The sequence below is a fragment of the Colobus angolensis genome, unplaced genomic scaffold, assembly GCF_000951035.1.
Source record: "Colobus angolensis palliatus isolate OR3802 unplaced genomic scaffold, Cang.pa_1.0 Scaffold11, whole genome shotgun sequence".
Lineage (NCBI taxonomy): Eukaryota > Metazoa > Chordata > Mammalia > Primates > Cercopithecidae > Colobus > Colobus angolensis.
In genome coordinates, this window is record NW_012112030.1 from 9,318,006 (window position 1) to 9,338,955 (window position 20,950).

The window sequence follows — 20,950 nt, forward strand, 5'->3', positions numbered from 1 at the left end:
AGAGGAGGATGAGCACCTTTCTGGTTTATGTGTCCTGTGTGCAACATGGCGATCCTGTAGTCAAGCTTCCACACAGACCCGGGGCTCTCTGGATGCCACCCTGTGTAGGGGAGGATGGCAGGACAGTGGAACTGACCCATGGAATAGCCCTACCCCAAGTTTCAGGACCGGCTGTGATACATATTCATTTCCCTTCTCAATTTTCCAATGTTAAGGGAGCATCATGTCTGCCGGTACTCTCATCCCTGGAGTTTTATACATGTATATCTTTTTTTTTTATTCCTCAATGGTACAATCTGAGAGGGAAACAAGGTGTTGTAGGAAGGTGGAAGGGCTTCTACCAAAAGTGTTCACTCTGGGCTCAAGTCACATTCCCAGGGAGCCAGGCCCAAAGAGGTGGTGGAGGATCCCTCTCTGCCCCCCTCTCCCATTGCCAAGTCTCTTCCCCTCTCTTTGTACCTCCTGAGCTACACTCATGGAGTGAAGCTCATTTCTCTTAATTGTCAAGTTCATTTCTCTTAACTGTCTGCTCCACAGCAGTTGTAATCAGTTTTGGGGGAAGAAGCCTGCTCTTCTAGCTTCAGGTTAAGTAAGAAGGGATCAAAGCATTGGAAACATCCCCCTCTCTCACTTACCCTATCATACACGATTCCTTAATTCTTCAAAGGTGGCTTTGCTCCTCCCCAAACCTTGGCCAGCCAAGAGTCTAAATGCTCAAAAGAGCTTTGTAGAATCTTTTGCTCTCAAGTGTGGGCAAAAGAATCGTGGCTGTGAAAATTCTGTTTCCCTTTAGCCTTCCTGGAAAGTTCTTGGTTCAAACTGGTTGGAAAAAACTGCCAACCACTGAGGACTTGTTTTTGCACCTTGCTCTTGCAGGATTGCTCACCACCTTTTTTTTGTCTAGACCATGGATTCTTCTTTATCAAGAATTTTCATTCTCCTTATTCAAGAAGGATGAAGGGAGACACAGCCAAAATTCAGGTAACACATGGCCATCTCTGTCTGTATATAAGCCAAACAATCACACTGCTTGGGGATATTGAAAGAAACAACAGAGTCAAGGTTGCCTTATCTTGAGGCACCGGACTACACGTGGGTGCAAGTGTGCATGAACACACATGCATGCACAATCCACCTGCTCTTGCCTCCAAGGCACTGTGGGACACTATCATAACGTACTTTCCAGTTTATTCAAGAATCCACTCTGCCACCGATGACCTTTTGTTCCTGTTCACCACCACTATCGAGTCTCATGGGGTTGAAGCAAGCATTTTTTGGCTTATATATAAACACACATGGCCTCCCAACCTCTGCTTGGCACACGATTCCTAGACAGATGTCATCTAAGCAGCATGAATTTAGCCAGAGCCTCTTTCTTTTCACAAGCAGTGTGCTAAATGGTCTCACGTAGATGCTTTTGCTTCCTCACCTAAATGAAAAGATCAGTTTTGGGAAAAGCTACCTTCGTGCTCACATAGCCTCTTTCTGGTTCTCCCAACTTCACTCAAAGAGGATGTCAAGGAGCTCTTCCACACCAGGAGGAAGCTCGCATGGAGCCCTTCTTTTCTCCGCTCTACACTCCCCTGCTGAGAGGGCCCATGGCATCATCTCATGGGAACAGGAATGGCTGATAGGGGTGGAAGAAGGAGAGAACTGTGAAAAGGAGGGGAGATGGTGCTGGTCACCGGGGTTGCCCTCAGTAGGAACCAGAACTCCAGGATCCCATAAATAAACTAAAACAACAAGAAAGGAGCAAATGGGAACCAAGTTCACCCCCGTCACCCTCCGTGACATGCGCATCACACGACCCACAGCCTTACCCTCCCGTACCCACCTTAACCTCTCTGTTCCCTCACTCAGACATCAGACTCAATACTAGAAAGTTTCTCATAAACATGCCCATTGCTGGAGCCATTGAAAGCCCTGGGGTTTTTGTTGTTAGGCACACAGGGGTTGGACTGGTTCCCTATACAGATGTCCTTCTGGAAACGGGCTGGCACGGCCCCATGAAGGGCCGAGACCACCGGCTTGTTGGTGACAAGGGCCCGGAAGTCCGGCCTGGCTTTCGACGCCCCCGCCACCGTGGGCTGCCTGAAGAAGTAGGATTTGCTGCCATGGAGCAAGCACTGGTCGTCCCCAAAAGTGGGGATGAAAGGGTTTTGCGTGACCCGGTCAGGGTAGAGCGACTTGCTGAGCATGTAGCCGCCGCCGGGGTTGTTGTGGTGGTGATGTCCGGCAGTGGGCACTGAGGACTTGTTGTTGGCAAAGGTGCTCTCGCCAGCTGACATCTCAAACATGTGGGCGTAGGGGCTCCCATCCATGAATCGGCCCTTGTCTTTCAGGCTTACGCTGCGCGGGGCCAGGGCGGCTTCTTCCTTCTGCAGGTCCACGAAGGTGTCGTAGGAGTGCTGCCGGCGCAGTTTGTTCCGGTTCTTCTTCTGGGCCTTGGAATTAGTCGGGCTCTGAGGATACTTAGTGGTGGAGGCGTTTGACGTCACCGCCACCGGGGCAGCCGGCTGGTCCAGTTCCTGCAGGGAGTTGTCCTCGCTGATGTCATACAGGTTGCCTGCTTTCTTGCAAGCCTCGCACCGGATGCACGCCTGCCTGCCCGAGTTCTGACCCGTCACCGTCGTGGAGTAGTTGTGCAGCTTGGAGGGACAGCTGCGGCAGAAGTTGCCCCCGGACCGGTCCTCCCACTCCACGTTGGTCAGGTTCTTCTCCCAAGGTGCAGGTACCCCACTGACCACGCCGTGTTTCTCACCTGCCCCGTGCTTGATGTGGGACCTGTTGGTACAGGGCCCTCCTCCGCTGACCGAGTCACGCTTAAAGTCATCACTCCGCTCCTTGTAGATGTCGGTCAGGTCCACGTGCTCCCAGTGGGGTGAGTTCTCCTTTGTTCGGAACTGGTCCAGGTAGAAGTCCCGTAGCCCTTCCTTGTCCCTGAAGTAGCGCTTGTGGTCAGGGGAGCGGGGCGGTCGGCGACGGTAGGCCAGCTCGATCTCGTCAAACTCCCTGCGGGACTTGGCCGAGGCGGGCCGCTTCTTCAGGCTGTCCTTATATTGCTGCTTACGCCTCTTGGCGGCATTGCCCTCGATGTTCCCGTAGGTGACGGTGTGGGTTGAGATGTCAGAGACATCGGAGCGGATCAAATCATCGTGGCCACTGTAGCGGTCGCTCTTGAAGGAGAATTTACCGTACAGGTCACTGAGCTGGCTGTGCTTAGAGGAGGGGAGGCCGATGTCCAGGGGCTTCTTGCTGATGGACCTGGACTGGGTGGTGAAGGGTGGGTTGTCACAGTCGTAGAGCCCATCGATGGAGCTGGCACTGCCGATGCTATGGGGCCGGTGGTGATGGTGGTAGTGATCTTGGTACACGTTGCTGTCCTTCAGCTGCAGGTTCCCGAACGTTCTCTCCACCTCACTGATGTAGTCACTGAAGAGGTTCTCCTCACAGGGCGGGTTGTTGTAGGATTTGCAGTCAGAATGTGTGAAGCTGCGCCGATGCTCCGAGATGTCATAGACGGATGACTCCCTTCGGATGAAGTCCAGGGCGCTCTGCGGGGAGCCGTTCACACCAGACAGGTTAGCCATGTTCTTGGCCGTGCGCAGCAGGCGCAGGATGTTGGAGTGTGTGTTGTTCATGGTTGCGGTGGGGGAGTTCATTACGGATTGGCGCTCCTCGATCGCCACCCCATGGATGCAGCTGTAGATGCCCTGAAGCAAGAACGCGGGGACAGGTTAGATCTCCAGAGAGGCTAGAAATGACCACAAAAAACACTCTCCCACCAATAATTGCCCCAACTGGATAAGAAAAAATCAGGGAAAGCATGAAGCGAATAGTCTAGTATACTATTAGATGTGGCTAGAAGCTTGTCTAATTTATACCCCTGAATTTGGTGACTGTCATGCCATGAGACGAGGTCAGTGACCTGGCCATCAGAGAGGGGGCATGGCCACACCCAGTAACTTGAGCAAAGGGACTGGAATTATAAGATATGGCATTTTTGCCTCAGCTTCACTGTTGACTTACCGTGGTTTTCTATGCCTAGATTTTCACATCTTAAAAATGAGGCCATGATATCAACCCATAGCAAAAAATATTGTCAGTCTTCTGGAAATAAACGGCCATGCTCTATGGACGCTGAGGTTGCTCTGCCGTGGCTGGCCACACCTGGCTGACAGTAAAGCACAGGGGAGCTCAGTAGCTCACAATTGCCACTGTTTTCCAGCTCTGACAAATTTTAAGCAGGTTTTAGAATTGCGGTCACCAAATGACAGCTGAGCAATTCTCTTCTTGAGCCAAGCATGAACAAAATTCACAGAAAGAGAGAATTAGGAAGCCCTGGGGTCAATGAAGGATTTTTCTCCTGCTGTGTTCTACACTGTGGGAGGGAAGAATTGGGACAAACAGCCAGTACTAAATAGGAATAAATAACTCCCTTGTTGAATTCTCTCATTTATTCTCTCTTTAGTTCCTGTTTTCCTTCTTATACTTTCTCACTCACTTAATATTATCATCAATAATTAACATCTTAACAAATTAGTATTGATCGAGAGCTCCCTATGTACAGCTTCTTGTACAGGGCTTTGAAGGACACTGTGCAGGAGAGGCAATGGGCTGGGTTCCTGGAGGGCTCAGTATGTTTGATTCTAAAGTCAAGCCAACCTCCTGCTCACATCTTGCTCCCTGCCTGGAAAGGTGGACAAACTTGGAACTTTTCTCCCTGGCTAGGGAAAGTATTTGAAAAGAGGTTGTTTGAATTGTGTCATTACAACAAATGGGACTAATTTGGAAAGGTAAGTTGTCTCGGTGGGTGGGAGTGAGAGGGGAGAGGGTTAGAAGAATCATAGCCAAATGGGAAAGAAGAAAGGTTTAGACAAGGTAAGTCTCATTGTCCCACAGGGCATCAGCAAGACGGAAGATCTTCAAGGTGAGGTTATTCCACTTTCCCTGTTCTTCTAACTCTTCCTGATTAAGGTCAAGAGAAAATTCCAAGCCTTTTTTCCTCTATAGAGGCATTGATCGTGTCAAACATCATAAATGGGGTTTTTATTACAGATCACCAGCTCCCATGGCTTCTGGCATTCTAGGGAAGGGCTACCAGGGAAGCAACATGGCTCAGGGATCATCACCACCCCCAAGTTCCATCCTCCTGTTCTGAGCTCACTTGATGGCCTGAATGAACTCACAGCCAGAGAGGAAATGGAGAAATTGTTCTCTATCAGTAAAATACTATAGGAAAAAGATGAAAACATGAAATAATGAGAAATCAATTTTCTCATTAATACAAAACTCCATTTGAGTCAAAGTTGGCCATATCTGGAACCTAGACCTTCATTCATTCTCATGAATTAGTCTCTCCACTTTATTAACAAAATCAAAAGAAGCTCACTTTTTAAGAAACTTCTCCCTGTGACCTTCTGCTCATACACAAAACTGTCTTCCTAGTGTCTCATTTTGGACTAGGAATGAAGAGGAGACCTAAATAAAGAATGACCTAAGAGTTTTCACTCTTGCTCCAACTAGGGAAGTTTCTGGAATGTAAATTTCTTATGAGTCAGAGCTTATTTCTGAAGGTTCTGTTAAGCTCTTTAACTCTCCATAACCAACACATGGTTAAAACATAGAGTGAAACAACTAATAATATACCTTTGTATGTTAAAATAAGAGAGATATGTTACATATAATTATTTAAACAGAAACGTACATTTTTAAAGGATTAGATAGTTAATACAGTTTATACAGAACCAACTAATGGTGATGGTGATGAAAGGCATTTGGTAAAAAGCCAAATTTTCCATTTTGACAGATCTGTCAGTTCCCATAGAGAACCAAATGCCCAAATCCCACACACAAAGCTGTTTCTTGAAGGAAATAGGGTATCACCCACTTTTCTGAGCCGCTTGCAATCATATCACACAAACTCCTGAGAAAACATACATGATGTGGTTTCTTGCTTGAGCAACATGGGGGTGGAGATAGTGTCCTCTTGGGTCTCTCTGCTTTGCACAGTGCTAGGCTAAGCTGTCCCTAACAAGCTCTAGGCATTTAAATCAAAACACTTACTCTGCTGATGGAGAAGACCATGCCAGGCTTGCCAGAACAGACACCCATAAAGCAATGTCGGAACTGCCAATAGAAAAGGTGTTCGCAGATGAAGGTGATGAGGCTGAGAGCCATGGCCGCCCCCAACATGTAGAAGACCCCTGCCATGTTGTCAATGTCCAGCTGGCTGCTCATGACCTCATTCTTCTCATTGTGACAAATGCCAGTGAGCCAGAGAGCTTCCAGTTCTTCCATCTCCCCTGGGGAAAGGACAGAGAAGGAAAATAGATAAAAAGAGGAGACAGGAAAGGAGTAGAGAAAAGGGAAAAAGCGGGGTATTGAGCAAGAAAGATACGTAAAAGGAAAAGAGACAAGGAGACAAAAAGGAAATGAAAGAAGTTAATAGTAATCTTATTAATGCCATTACATACTAATTCATCAACGTACTCAGTAAGCATTCAATAAAAACTTCATGTGAGTACTGCAGGCGCTATGAACACATGAGACGTTGCTCCCACTCTCCATTATCTAGCCTGTATAAATTGGCATATAAATAATCACAATGACAAGCTGTCTGCAGGTAACAAGAGTTCAAAGTGGTGACGGTAATTCTGTGGATAGCATGGCCAGTGGGTTTTCGTGAAATAAGTAGGAGTTGGAAGTGGGCATGCTGGATGGATGAATTTTAATTTACATTGTACAAAAAGGCACTCCAGCAGCAGGAATAGTATGATCGGTGGGAACACACAATGCTTGTTTAAGGAAAGGCATGCAGAACAGTTCAAACAGAAAAAGACACAGTAGGCAAAAGAAGCTGAATAAAAAAGATTGATATGAGAGGGCTGAAGACCAGAGTATCAGATTAAGCATTCTGCACTTAATATTACAGACAGTGGGGAATAACATAATCGAATGAGTGATTCAGAGAATTGCCCTTAAAATTGTGCAAAGCAGATTGGGTAGGGAGGAGAGAGGCAGAGAGATCGATTGATTCCCTAGGGCCCCTCAGATTTACTGATCTCTTGCTGAAGAAAATAAAGAGCAAAGAGGAGTAAGCTTGAATAAAATAAGACTCCCAAATTCAGACTTGCCTTCTTTACACATAGTTTAACCGTGCTTTGATTGCTTTAATTCATGTCAGATTTCAACGACCTTTTTCCACTTCACCAGACACTAGGAAGTAGGAAGAGGTCCCAGACAAAAGGAAAGTAAAAGAAACCATGTGCCCTAGAATGCATCTAGTTCTAGACAAGCATTCTGAAAATCTCATGGAGAAAATTGCCTATTCCAATAGTTCTAGTTTGGCTAAAAAACTGAACTTTGCTTGCATAATCTGACTAAAGTTTTGGCAACTTTTGCAAATCATCTCTTTCTGATGGGTATAGTCTCCATTATTGCCTTTGAGTGACAGCTACACTAAAATTACAGAAGCTCTTATACCAAAACGGCTTGGTAACACTCCAACTAAAACATTCTCCTGTTTCCAATGTTAATCAAATCACTTTTCCCTTATTATTATCATTATTATTATTATTATTATTATTTTGATTAAACTATGATTCTCCTAACTAGCGGAGCAGACAACTTCACCTGGATTCTAAAAATCCACCTGTGGTCTTCTGCTTCTGATCTCATCCTTAACGGCAAACCTTCTGCAGACATAATTGAGATAGCCACTTGGCTGATGGCTGGTGAAGCCAAGTAGGGTCTGGCTGCTCATTCATAACTGAGTTAGTTTCTGTGATTCTAACAGAAAGAGTAGTTTCTCTGTACAATAAAGTGAAGAGGGATGCAGAAGACAGGAATATAATGAAACAGAAGATGAGATTTTTTTCAACTCAAGTTGGCAGCTCAGTCTGCTGCCAGGATGATACTGGGGAGTAGCTGGTGATGTCTGCCTCTGAGGACCCTAACCCTGCCTCTTCCAGCTGAAAGAGCAAGAAGGGAGAGCAGGAAGAATGAATAGATGGCCGCAAGTTTATTTCTCTGCCCTACCTCTGGGCACATAAACAGCAGACACCTTCCACAGCTCCATCTATTATTCTGGCCACATGTGAGATGACTGGATGAAACATCTAATATCAGTTCTCCTACTTTATCCCTGAAGGTTTGATTATAGCCTGCAACCCAGAAACAAACCTCCTTGACAAACTGCTTCAATCCTCTTCCCTGCCATCTGTCACCTTATTATGGGGTGAAAGATGTTATATCATCCCTGTAAAATATATATGTTGAAGTCCTAACCCCCAATACCTTGGGATGTGACTTTATTTGGAAATAGAGTCATTGCAAACATAATTAAGCCGAGATCATCCCAGAGTAGGGTGAACCCCTAATCTAATATGACTGGCATTCTTAAGAAAAAGGGAAATTCAAACACAGACATGTGCAGAGGGAAAACATGCACACTGGTAAAACACCACAGGAACATGAATCAGAGATCAGTGGTATGCTTCTACAAGATGAGGAATGCCAAAGATTATCAGCAAACCACCAGATACTATGGGAGAGGCATGAAACAGATTCTCCCTTGCAGACCCCAGAAGAGATTGCCCCTGCTGGCACTGTGATTTCACACGTCTATTCTCTGGAACTGTGAGACATTACATTTCTGTTGTTTAAGCCACTCAGTGCATGGCACTTTGTTATGGCAGCAATAAGAAACTAATATATACCTGAAAACTACACAATGTACTGTGAAATGCTTTTCTGGAAATGCACAGGTTAAATAAATGGAGGAAAGGAAAAGGTTGATGTTTTGGACTGGCCATCAGTAGAGGACAAATGGGCACTTTCCCTTTCTCGAACTCACCATCTCCAAAGAGCTGCAGGATAGCAAGGTCCACCTGGCGCTTCCACCCAGAATCTTTTTGGATGGCAATGCCATAGCCAGTGGAAGCAAAGACCTTCCCACTGCCAATGGTCACCAGCTTGCAGCCTTCATCTCTGCCTGCCATATAGTTCAGCACTGCTGCATCATAGATGAAGGCATCCAGTTTCCTGTACAGGAAAAAAGCAAACAAATCCAATGGAGGAATTTTAGAACAAAACTACCTATGGGGCCATTAATATGAAGCAGTAGGGTTCCAGAAAACTATGTGGAGAATTGGTTCAAAGTAAGGTTTAAGTTGGAACTCTGCCAGACTCTAAAGCCTAAATCCCAGGCTGTTCTTTATGTGCTTTTGGGTTGAAAGGAGGAGTTCTTTTCTTCCCACTGGGAATGATGAGAATGTAAGTTGGGCCTGAAGCCAACTCATAAACTGTGTCTGAAAGGAAGAAGGAGTAAAAAGGGATCAATAAAAATAATAACAGAAATAATGAAAAGTAACCACCGCAACGAGCAACAAATAGCATGGGGTTAGATTTATATAACATTTTTCATTTCTCAGTTCATTACAGTCTGGAGTGGGGATAAGTGTAGGTGTTTGTGTTTCAATAGATGTGCAATGCTATTTTTGTGGTCAGGAAGTTTCCAGTATTCTGTTGTGCAGCATAAGGATAGAGGTGAGGGGTTGAGGTGGTGGCAGCACAGGCTTGTGTAAGAGCAGATGAGTGAAACTACAAGAGAAGGCAAAATACAGAAGAATTCAGATCTCTCAAATAAATAAATTACAGCATATAGTTCCTAAACATAACTTCATTTTATGTATTGTACTTTGCAAGGGAGAAATATATATAAAAAAAGGGAGTAAGACCAGGCATAGGGGCAGGAAGGCATGAATCAATATTTAAAACCAACATTTAAACATATCAAAGGTAGAGGAAGAAATTTAGATATAGCTGTACAGGCAATAGAGAGATCTGCAAGAAAGAAAAGCAACACCATTATTCCCTTCATTTTTATTAGTTAAGTCACTTTGTTAGGTAACCTATAGAAAGGGGAACACCAAAAACCAAAGCCCTGATATGAATGAGAATGGTGGGTGTAGCAGGGGTCAGAATACCCAAAGTGGCCCTACCTTCAAGCTCAAATCCCATCTTCTGAAATCTTTTGTGACCGTATCTATGGTGAGAACATAGAATCTAACAGTATGTTACGTAACCATGTATCTAGGTGCCTTTTCCAGAGCTGGAGCTACAAGGGTATTGAGAGGAGGTCCAAGTGCTGTTTAGTCATCATACAACAAAGAAAATGAGCTACAAGACCCCTAGACTTCCAAATCCCAACATCTATAATGCTCCATTATCCATCATCTTCCATAGCTGTAGCTTGTGGAGGCCAAATGAACAAAGGGACCAATCTGGCTGGGACTGTGCAAGCCAACACATGTGTAGGTCATGAACTCCTATGAATGGACAAACACTCCGAGAGGACAGAGTATGTTAACACAAGCTGGCACTGGAGATCAGTCAACACATTCTTACTGTTAATTATCTAAAAACATTTACACTTTCCCCCTTTTCTTTCTCCATTGTCCATAAGACACCAGAACCATAATTTTCACCTCTTAGACAACTGGTCTTTATTTCATACATCATACATGGCACAAATACCTTAGCCTTCACTCTGCACTCCTACTTCTACATTTATTTCACTCTTATTTCGTGGTTACATTAGTGCAACTAGAAAATAATTTGTAAAAAGTACATAGAAGAAAGTAATAGCATAGGAATCTTTGTACACTGGTGTAAGTGATACTATCAAATTTAACTTGGAAATCCATAAAGAGCAAATGAAGTCTTCTTTAACATTTTATGATACCAACCATGGTATACCTAGTGCATGTGATTCAATAGTATGCTTAATAAATGTGAGAAACAGATCAAGGACTCTGAGCTTGGAAGCAGTTCTTACCCTGTTTTCAGGGAGAGCAATGCATCATCTACACCCCTCTGGTTGAACTTTCCCATGTAGGCATGCATTTCTGCATAGTTATTGCGAATATTTCTCTCTGTGCTGCCGTTGGGCACGGTCCCAAAGCGGAAAGGGGGTGAGAAGTCATTAGGTCTCTGGAACTGGAGAGAGAAAGACAGATAGAGACAGAGGGAGATGGAGGGAGAGAGAGAGAGAAAAGTCATTTTAGAAAATGTGAAGAGACATTAAGTTAGCATTAGTGGATTTATAATGGAAGGGACCCAACTATACCTCGCCAAATACATTCGCCCTCACTCAGGAGCAGCCATTGCTATCTGAAAGCAGACTTCAATTCAATTCAATTTAGTACGTATTGTTGAGAGATTTCTATTTGCCCAACCCTGACTTTAATCTATAACCCTTCTGTGTTCCTTTTGTGTACACTACACAACACCAGTGTTGATGGGCCAGAGGAATGTGCTGGTGGCTTAACTGAGGTGGACTAGTGACCTTTATTTCTAAAAATTATGTAAAATCTGTATTCAGGTCTCTTAAAGGCCTAAATACACAGTCATTGCACTATTTTGGCCATAGGGCCTTAGTGAGGTGAGCTATGTGGTACTCCTGAAGATAATTTGTTGAGTATCAAATATGTTTTGCTAAGAAATTTTCTTTTGACCTTCCCTGATGCACTCAAAGCTCATATTTATCCCACATGAGTTGTAGGATAAACTGTACAATCAAAGACAATTTTAATTATGTTCCCTTTCTTGCTTGAGACTGAGAGTGCATCTCCAATGCCTATTATAATAAAGTGAAACCTCTTGGATTTTCATCCCTATGACATCAGTTTTATTTCTGGCTATCACTCTGCAATGCGTAAGTCTTTATGTTGCTTCCTGAACACAAAATTTGTTCATTTGTGTCTTCATGGCCTCATATAGTCCATCTCCTCAGTGCCAACTCATCTATCTCTCTAGGCCAATTTACATCTTTCGTTTCAAAATAAAACTCAAAACAATTTCTTCAAGAAATCTGTGAATTCTTTCTTCCATCAAGTCTACCCAAAGGTGACCCATCAGAACGGGTTATTCTCTGTCTAGATCACTGTAATCCTACACATGCAATTACTCTTTAAATGTGCTACCTAGTCTCTGATGTCATCACTAAGAGTTTAAACTCTAGATTGAAACATACGGATTGAAGACCAGCTCCACCACTTACCACTGTGTGACCTTGGACAAGTAGCATAAACTCTCTGTGCATCCTGTCCTCATTTGTAAGAAGGAGATGATAATGCCTAGATTTCAATATTATTGTGAGAATTAACTAATATAATTCATATGAAGTGCTTGGCACAGCACCTGGCACACAGTAAGTGCCTACTAAATGTTCTCTTATACTATTTTTAATTTGGGTCTCTATTCTGCATCTCCCAGTAAACTGGCTCTCTAAGCTTCTCATTCCATTAGTACAGCAATGATCATTGTAGCTGTGCTGTGCTTTGGCATCGGAACGACAATGAAGATATTTGAAGTCCTCTTGGTTTCAAGTAATAGTACCATTTACTTTGGAGATACATTTGAAAATCTAACCTGCCAACTCAGGAGAACTCTGAAGCTTTGAAATTGCTTGGGATTAGAAGAAATTCTTTTCCTTCTTAGAATATGGGAGTTCCATGGGCCACAAAATATCTCAGCACCAGGAGCCATAAATGCCATCTTAATTGCTCAGTGCTGGCCACAGTTAAAAGTAGAGTCATGCCGTGGTGTTAGGCAATCTGTGATGCATCAAGCAACTACTACTTCCTTACTGAGAGAGCTCCCCCTCTGACTCATCACAGAGCTTTTTGACATTAAAAGTTTTGAAAGGGGTTATAATTTTTAAGTGGATAAAAACACTACAAAAGAGTAAGAAAAATCTAGAGCCAAATGGGCCACTCAGGGTTAACTAGCCCAAACCTTTCATTTCACAAATGATGAAACCCAAAGAGGGTAAGTAATTTGCTCCACATCACACAGTGGCATTGATAGCTAACAGATCAGAGCTAAATTCGCCTAATTAATAGTCACTCCTCACTGTCTCCAGCAGATAGCAAGTTTAAAGTAAATAGGGATATGCTTTATTGGAAGAGACAGACCCAGATTGCTTTGCATATCACTATCAAACATAACACTTCAGATGTTTGAAGAAAGGCATTCCCCAAATCAAAAGTAGAGTAAATAACTATGGTAGACAGCAATACAACTAATTAACTCCCTTTAATCAGTAATTCCCCACAATACTAGGACAACGACAACTATGTTTATAATGACTAAGATACTCTAGGGCCCAAGGGATTTTCTGAAACATCAATGAAAATTGCAATCATGTCCAGTACAATTCTGGTATAAATGATTATACTTGAATTTTTCTGAAAAAATGACAAGCCATGCAAGGTATATGCAACAATTTTACATTAACTAAATGGAATCCAGTGCCCAGAGGGCCTCACTTCCTGATGAAGCTACATTATAGGCAGTTTTCATACAGCTTTTTATATAGCAATTTTTAATTTTAAATTATTTTCAGATTTCTAAATTCTGTTTTCTAATTGTATCCCTGAATAAATAAAAGCTAAAGAAATGATAAAGGGTCTAGAATAGCCAAGATCACTTTGAAAAAAGAAAAAGAAAATGTTAAAGGATTTACACTACCTGACTTTACAATTCATTATAAAGCTACAGTAATCATGACAGTGTGGCATTAGCATACAGTCAGATCAATGGAACAGGATAGAGTGCCCACTAACAGAGCCACACATATATGGTACAAGGGCAATTCAGTGGAGAGAGAATGGCCTTTAACAAATGGTGTTGGAATAGATATCTGTTTGCTAAAAAGGAACTTCATTTCACACCTCATAAGATACACAGAACTTAAAGTGGATGATATACCTAAAATGTAAATGCTAGAATTATAAAACTTGTAGAAAATATAGGAGAAAATATTTGTAATCTTGAGTTAGAGATTTCTTAGCTACAACACCAAAAGCGCAATCCACCAAAACAAGGTAAACGATAAATTGGAGTACATAAAAATAAGAACTTCTTTTTGAAAGATGCAGTTAAGATCATAAAAAAGATAAGCCACCAACTGGGAGGAAGTATTTGAAAATAAATTAACACTAAAGGAATTAGATAATAACATAGCAAGACTTATATAGTTAAGGCATCTTTCAAATGAAAATAATCAGGCCAGGTGCAGTGGCTGATGCCTGTAATTCCAGCACTTTGGAAGGCCAAAGTGGGTGGATCACTTGAGCTCAGGAGTTTGACACCAGCCTGGCCAACATGGTGAAATCCCATCTCTACCAAAAATATAAAAATTAGCCATGTGTGGTGGCATGCACTTGTGGTCCCAGCTACCTGTGAGGCTGAGGTGTAAGGACTGCTTGAGCCCAGGAGGTGGAGGTTGCAGTAAGCCAAGATTGTGCCACTGCACTTCAGCCTGGGTGACAGAGCAAGATTCTGTCTCCAAACAAACAAATCATCATAATCATCATCAAAATAATCAGAGAAACCAAGCAGTCAGTACTGGGGAAGAAGGAGGAAGTGCTGGTCTTAGAGGCAGAGAATTTGAATTTGGATTTCAGCTTTGTCTCAGGCCAGCTGCATGAACATGGGCAAATTACTTGAATTTATGGACCTACCCTCTTTTCTGGAAGTATTATTTTAATGAATAAGATAATATGTTAAAAAATCTCAAAATTCTTAGTTGCTTCTATGGAGATGAAGTTCTAACATTTAAAATTGTCCTATGTAAGGCAATGTTCCCTAAGATTGAAAATTCTTATTCTCTAATTTGTTCCTTAAACTAGGCCAGTCTGGAGGCCAACAGGGAGAGAACATTGCCCCAGAATTAGCCAAAGCAGTGAGTTGCTTTTTCTTTTGAAAATTCTTGTCTCAGCTTGGTGAGATCTGTGAAGTTTACATAAAACAGAGATTTTTTATGCTGTCATTGGAACTTGAACCGTACTAAAATTCACATTCATGGATAACTGTTTAGGGAGGCCATGGGGAAGAAGGAAAAAATAATCTTCCATATATCGTCATGCTTCCAATAAATGCCCTTGTAATAAAACTTACCCCAAGCTGTAAGGCATTATATGGCACTAGTGTAGCCTGAGTGGCAATCAGTGCTTTCTAGGGCTTTGGGAAGGAGAAAAATTTAGCACTGTCAAGAACCAGAAGTCTTAACATTAATAGAACAGGGAGGACCCTGAAAAAATAATTTTTAAACAAATTTAAAAGCCTAATATATCAGGGAGCTCAGTAATTGAATTAAAAAACTCAGTCTGATTTCAAAGTAGGGAAATGTATACAGTACTCTTTACTTTCTTTTTTTTTTTTTTTTTTGAAATAGAGTCTCACTCTGTCACCCAGGCTGGAGTGCAGTGTTGTGATCTTGGCTCACTGAAACCTCAACCTCCCAGGCTCATGTGATCCTCCCACCTCAGCCTCCCAGGTAGCTGGGACTACAGATGTGAGCCACCACACCCCCACTAATTTTTGTACTTTTAGTAGAGACAGGGTTTCGTCATGTTGGCCAGGCTGGTTTCCAACTCCTGGCCTCAAGCGATCCACTCTGCTTGGCCTCCCAAGGTGCTAGGATTACAGGCGAGAGCCACCACGCCGGGCCCAGTACTCTTTATTAATCACCTTTGGTCATAGAGCTTCCTTGAATGTGGAATCTTTTTCTAGGAGTCACCCAGATTGGAATGATCAATCAACACAGATTTGGATAGGAAAATAACACAGACAGGGAGGGCCCCATTTCATAGATGAGGAAACCGAAGCCCTGAAGAGATCAAACAAGTTGTTCAAGCCCACACAGTATAGTGGGAGGACAAGCTGAGACTTGACCCCTGAGTATGGCCTTCCCTTTGCCAGTTGAAATGCTAGCTGAACAGTCCTACTGCCTGCCTACTGGGGAGTGAAGCCACACGCTGTAAGTGGGGCCACGTAGTGAGGCTATCCTTCCTTTTGTGGCAAATCAAATGCCAACTCCCATCCTTCCCACTGCATTTAACACAGGGCTTCAAGCAATTGCTGTGAGCGTGCACTTGCACAAGGGCAAAACAATGCCAGAATGTTAAAAGAACTGTAATCTCATTTGATTTTCCTGGAGAGCAGCAGGGAATCAGAATTCAGGCCTCTGAGCTGTTCAGATCATCTCAGCCTCCATTTTAATGACCTCAAAGTGAATTAGTCTCGGCAGCCATGCAAGGAGAAAGGTGCTCAAGGGCCAGGAGTCAAAGCCCCCACCCAGAGATGAGCAGACATTAGGGTCCTGGACTCTTTTGGCTGCCACCTCCCCACTAGAGAGCTTTTCATACAGCCTGCTGGAGAAAGAAAGGAAGAGAGGAGCAAATCAGGGAAGTACAGATCTGGTCCATTTTTAAAATTGTGAAATAAAAATATAAATTGATTTTCCTATGTATTAGGCATTGTAAGTCATTAATAATTGCCACTCTTATTCAATACCTATGTATGTACTGGGTATAAGTTACATTGTCTCCTTTAACTATGATAATTAAAATGCATCCATTCATTTGGCAAATATTTGCCCAGCATCTATTAGTGCAGGAGACTGTATTAGGAACAGAGATACAAAGATGAAAAAATTCAGACCCAGTTTTCAAGGAGCTTCCATTACAGAAAGTCAGAAATATAGATATTCATTCAGTTTTTCATACATTTACTTTTTCATTTCATTTATTTATTCATTTCATTCATTTATACAAGTATTTAGCAAGTATTTGTTGGTGTTTATTGTGTACAGAGGAGGTGCTGAGGATGCATTATTGCAGAAGAGTATGATCTTGCCTTCAAGGAGTTCACATTATAAAGAAGAGAGACAAATAGTAAGCCTGTTTTTTATTTTTTAAATTTCTAAGCAATCTTTTGTAGAGATGGGCTCTCTCCATGTTGTAAAGGTTGGTACTGAACTCCCAGCCTCAAGCAATCCTCCCCCCATAGCCTCCCCTAGGGTTGACTAAAGTCAGCCACAAATTATTTGCCACTCTATGGAAAAGAGGTCCATGTCCCCTCCCCACCTTGATTTTGAGCTGGCCTAGGTGACTTGCTCAACCAGTAGAGGTTGGCAGAAGTAACATTCTGGAACTTCTGAGGCAAGGGCAGAAGAAGCTTTGCAGCTTCCACCTTGGCCTTTGGGAACCTTGCTCTGAGGGAATCGGTGTACCATGTTAGAAGTCCAACAACCCTGAGGCCACCATGCTGGAGATTCCACCTACAGGTGCTCCCATCTGCAGTCCTAGCTGAGCCCTGGACTTCTATCCATTCCAGTCAGGGCACCAGGCATTAGAGAGTAAAGCCATTATGGACTCTCCAGCCCAGCCCAGCCTCCCACTGAATATCAGTCAATGCTACACGAAGTAGAAGAATCACTCAGCCAAGCCCTACCCAAATATCTGACCCACAAAACAGTAAAATACAATAAAATCTTCTTGCTTTAAGCCACTAAGTGTTGGGCTAGTTTGCTGTGTAGCAACAGGTGAGGGAAACAGATGATTTCAAATAGTGAAAATGAAGTGCTAGGAAGAAATTGAAACAGTGTAATAGGATAAAGAGTGATTGGTAGGAGAACAAGTTTAGACTGGCTGTCCTGAAAAGGCCTCTCTGAGAAGGTGGCATCTGAACTGAGACCTGAATGATAAGAAAGAACCAGGCATACAAAGACCAGGGGGAGAGTGTATCAGGCTTAGAAACAGCAAATGCAGAGGCCTTGACATGGGAGGACAAGCTTGGTGTGACCAGGGGCTATAAATAATGTGGCGGGTGCTATGAGCAGCTGTGCCCCCCCCCCCCCAGCAGTGGGAGAACAGAACACAGGGGCTGTCTCAATGGTATCCCAGAGCCTGTGCACTGGAGCTAAGACTTAACCATTTGAACAAGAGGAGCAAAATGGTTTCTAGATAGAGACGAGTGTTCAAAGACACAAGACGGTGAGAGAGACTGGGCATGATCAGAGACCACAAGCAGCTTATTGTTGCCAGAGCCTAGCAGGTATGGCCATGGTGACAGGAGGCTGACACAGCTGAAGAAGGAAGCAGGGCCTGGATCACAAAGAAAGTTGAATTCTGTGCAAAGGAGTTTAAAGTTCATAATCTAAGGGATGAGAAACAGCAGAGCTTCTGGAGTTAAGCTGCCTGATTCAGATCCCAGCTATGCCACTTGATAGCTGTGTGACCTTGATCAACTCACTTAACTTCTCTGTACCCCAGTTTCTACATTTGTACAATAGGCTGCTAATAGCACCTACCTCATAAAGTTTAAGTATTCAACCAGTCAATCTGGGCAAAGTATTGGCACTGTGCCTGGCTGATAAAGATACGATGTTAGCTATTGTTACTATCATTATTACTAGCATCATCATCGTCATCATCATCTTCATCATCACCATTGGAAGCAACTAAGGAACTCTGCCAGAATGACAAGATTGGGTTTTTGTGTTAGAAAAAGTCCTCAGGTGCTGGTGTGAAAAACAGGCTGAAAGGAGTAAGATGGAGAGACAAGAGCTGAGGAGGCCCTGAGCTCTGGTGAGGGTATGGGTGCTACAGTCAGATAAGAAGGAACAGACATATCATCAGATATGTCCCTACACTACTAGCTAACATACAAAACCACAGAGGTGCACACCACTGACATATACATTTCCTGAAAGGTTTCTAGAAGGAGGCTGAATTGAAGCTGGCAGGGAGGGTGGATTGGATTTGAAAGGGTGAAGATGGGGCGTTAACATCAATTTACACTAGAGGAACGCTCTGCTTTAAGACTCCTCCTCCAACCTGGTTAGTTTCCAGGGTGAGAATGAAGAAACATACTTTGAGGTCCTGGCACCAGGAGAAGAGCAGGTTCTGAAAACAAAACCAAGAAGGTCCTAAATACTGATGGTGTACAAGCAGTGGTCATTCTGACCACCAGTCAAGGCCATCTTCTGATCAGCTGTCATACAGTCCCAAGGACGATGATCAGAGTCAGATCCGGTGAATGACAGCACAAAAATGAAAGCAGCTCTGCTAAAATGAAGAGGATGGCGAGGAACTTCCTTCTTGGGTAGTTGGCTTCCCTGCAAAATGGCTCTGCTCATTCAGTCTATGTCCCATCAGCATATGCAAATTAGGACAAACAGGTGCTGTGACCTTGCAGAGGTGGATATTGGACATCCTATTTGCAGGGATCCATCCATATGAGATATGGAATCTGGGGGCTTTTGTCTTCAAAGCTTGACAATCCTACACATAAATATTCATTCCATTACTTCTGATTTTACATTTGCATCACAAAAAGAATCAATGCCCAAATGGCACTCAGCCCTTCCAGGCACCCAAGAGAAAAGGTGGGAAAGGCTTAGGAGATGCGAATGGCTTTGGGCCTGGGTTACTAATTATGAGGTGGCAGCATGTCAGAATTCTGAAGACACCACATTTTTACCTATTCAGCACCCTCCTGTTATTATTGTTATTGTCATTACCCTATTTTATATTTTAATAGTATTTTTAAATTATTGACTTTTATTGTCATGAATTTTAGCCACGTATGGAATCTTGCAGTCACCACCACAATCAAGACACAAAACAAATCCATTACTCAAAAAGCTCCCTGGTGCCACTCCTTTCAAGTCACACACTCTCTTTGCTCTTAACCTCCAGCCACTCTATCCCATAGTTTTGCCTTTTCTAAAATGTCATATAAATGGAATCCTATAGTACATAACCTTTTGAGACTGGCTTTTTTACTTATGATAATGCCTTTGAGATTCATCTGTAGGCCTTTGCATGTATCTGCAGGTCATTCCTTAGTATTGCTGAGTAGTATTCCATTATGTGAATACACCAGTTGATCCATTTATCTATTGAAGGCCATTTGAGTTACTTTCAGGTAACTGTGAGTAGAGCAGCTGTAAACATTCATGTACAGGTTTTTGAGTGAACATGTTTTCATTTCTCTAAGGTAAATATTCAGGGATAGGAGGGACGAGTCATATGCCCCATGCTCCTGAAGTCTTTTTACAACTCTTCTATCTTTCGATCTTCTCAGTTTTTCCAGGAACTACCAAGCAAGTACAGCAACTGATATTATCTTCCTTAGCCCAGGGATGTTGCACCAAACTGTGTTGCCCATCACTAAATCTTCCATAATAATGCCCTATGGCCCAAGTAGGGTGAAGGGATATGTATGTGTGACTCCAGACTCTGGGCCGCATCTGAAGAGGGGAAGAAGTGGCTGGAGGAAGCATCTTATCTCTCCTCTTCTACCATAATCCCTTGTTGGGCCCAATGGGGGAAGAAGGTCAGGTGACCATACAAGGAGTAGACTTTCTGAGAGCATGAGCTCCTTCACTGTTCCATGGCCCATAAGTGCTTGGGACAGATGTGAAAAGGAGGTAATCTGTGCTTACATTGAAAAGACAATTTTGGCCAGGCATGGTGGCTCACGCCTGTAATCCCAGCGCTTTGGGAAGCTGAGGTTGGTGGATCACCTGAAGTCAGGTGTTTGTGACCAGCCTGGCCAACATGGCAAAACCCTATCTTTACTAAAAATACAAAAGTTAGCCAGATGTGGTGGAGCACACCTGTATTCCCAGCTACTTGGGAGGCTGAGACAGGAGGATTGCTTGAACCTGGAAGGCAGAGGTTGCAGTGAGCCGAAATCATGCCACTGCACTCCACCCTGGTTGACAGAGTGAGACTTTGCCTCAAACAAAACAAAACAAAACAAAACAAAACAAAAAAACAATTTAGTGATAAAACAGTAAGTAAACACATGGGTTATGGGCTCAAAGATCTAAGTTCAAATCTGAACTCTACCACTTATTAATAGTGTGACTCAATAAACAAGCCACTTAGCTTTGAAACTGAATTTTAACAATGTTCCAAGAGGAGAAATAAGGTACAGCATCCCACTACAAATCCTCCATTTCAAAACATGGGGCCCAGAGTGGCCCTCCAAGACCCTACCCGTAAAACAAACTTGCTGTGGATATGGTGAAAGATTAGAAAGTTAAACCCTTCAACTTCACGAAAGAATCTGGAATGGAGGTAAGAGG

General features: G+C 43.1%; 1 protein-coding gene across 1 annotated transcript in view; it reads right to left on the reverse strand.

The window, feature by feature from the left end:
- Positions 1–282: 282 nt before the first annotated feature.
- GRIN2B (glutamate receptor, ionotropic, N-methyl D-aspartate 2B) overlaps positions 283–20,950 on the reverse strand; it is a 418,720-nt gene continuing 398,052 nt past the window's right edge. The window contains exons 10-13 of the mRNA XM_011954126.1: positions 10,841–11,001; positions 8,858–9,045; positions 6,067–6,305; positions 283–3,713 (exon numbers count right to left, since the gene is read on the reverse strand). Of these exons, the coding sequence (XP_011809516.1) occupies positions 1,857–3,713; positions 6,067–6,305; positions 8,858–9,045; positions 10,841–11,001 (2,445 nt within the window). The 3' untranslated portion in view covers positions 283–1,856. The remainder of the gene's footprint in view (positions 3,714–6,066; positions 6,306–8,857; positions 9,046–10,840; positions 11,002–20,950) is intronic.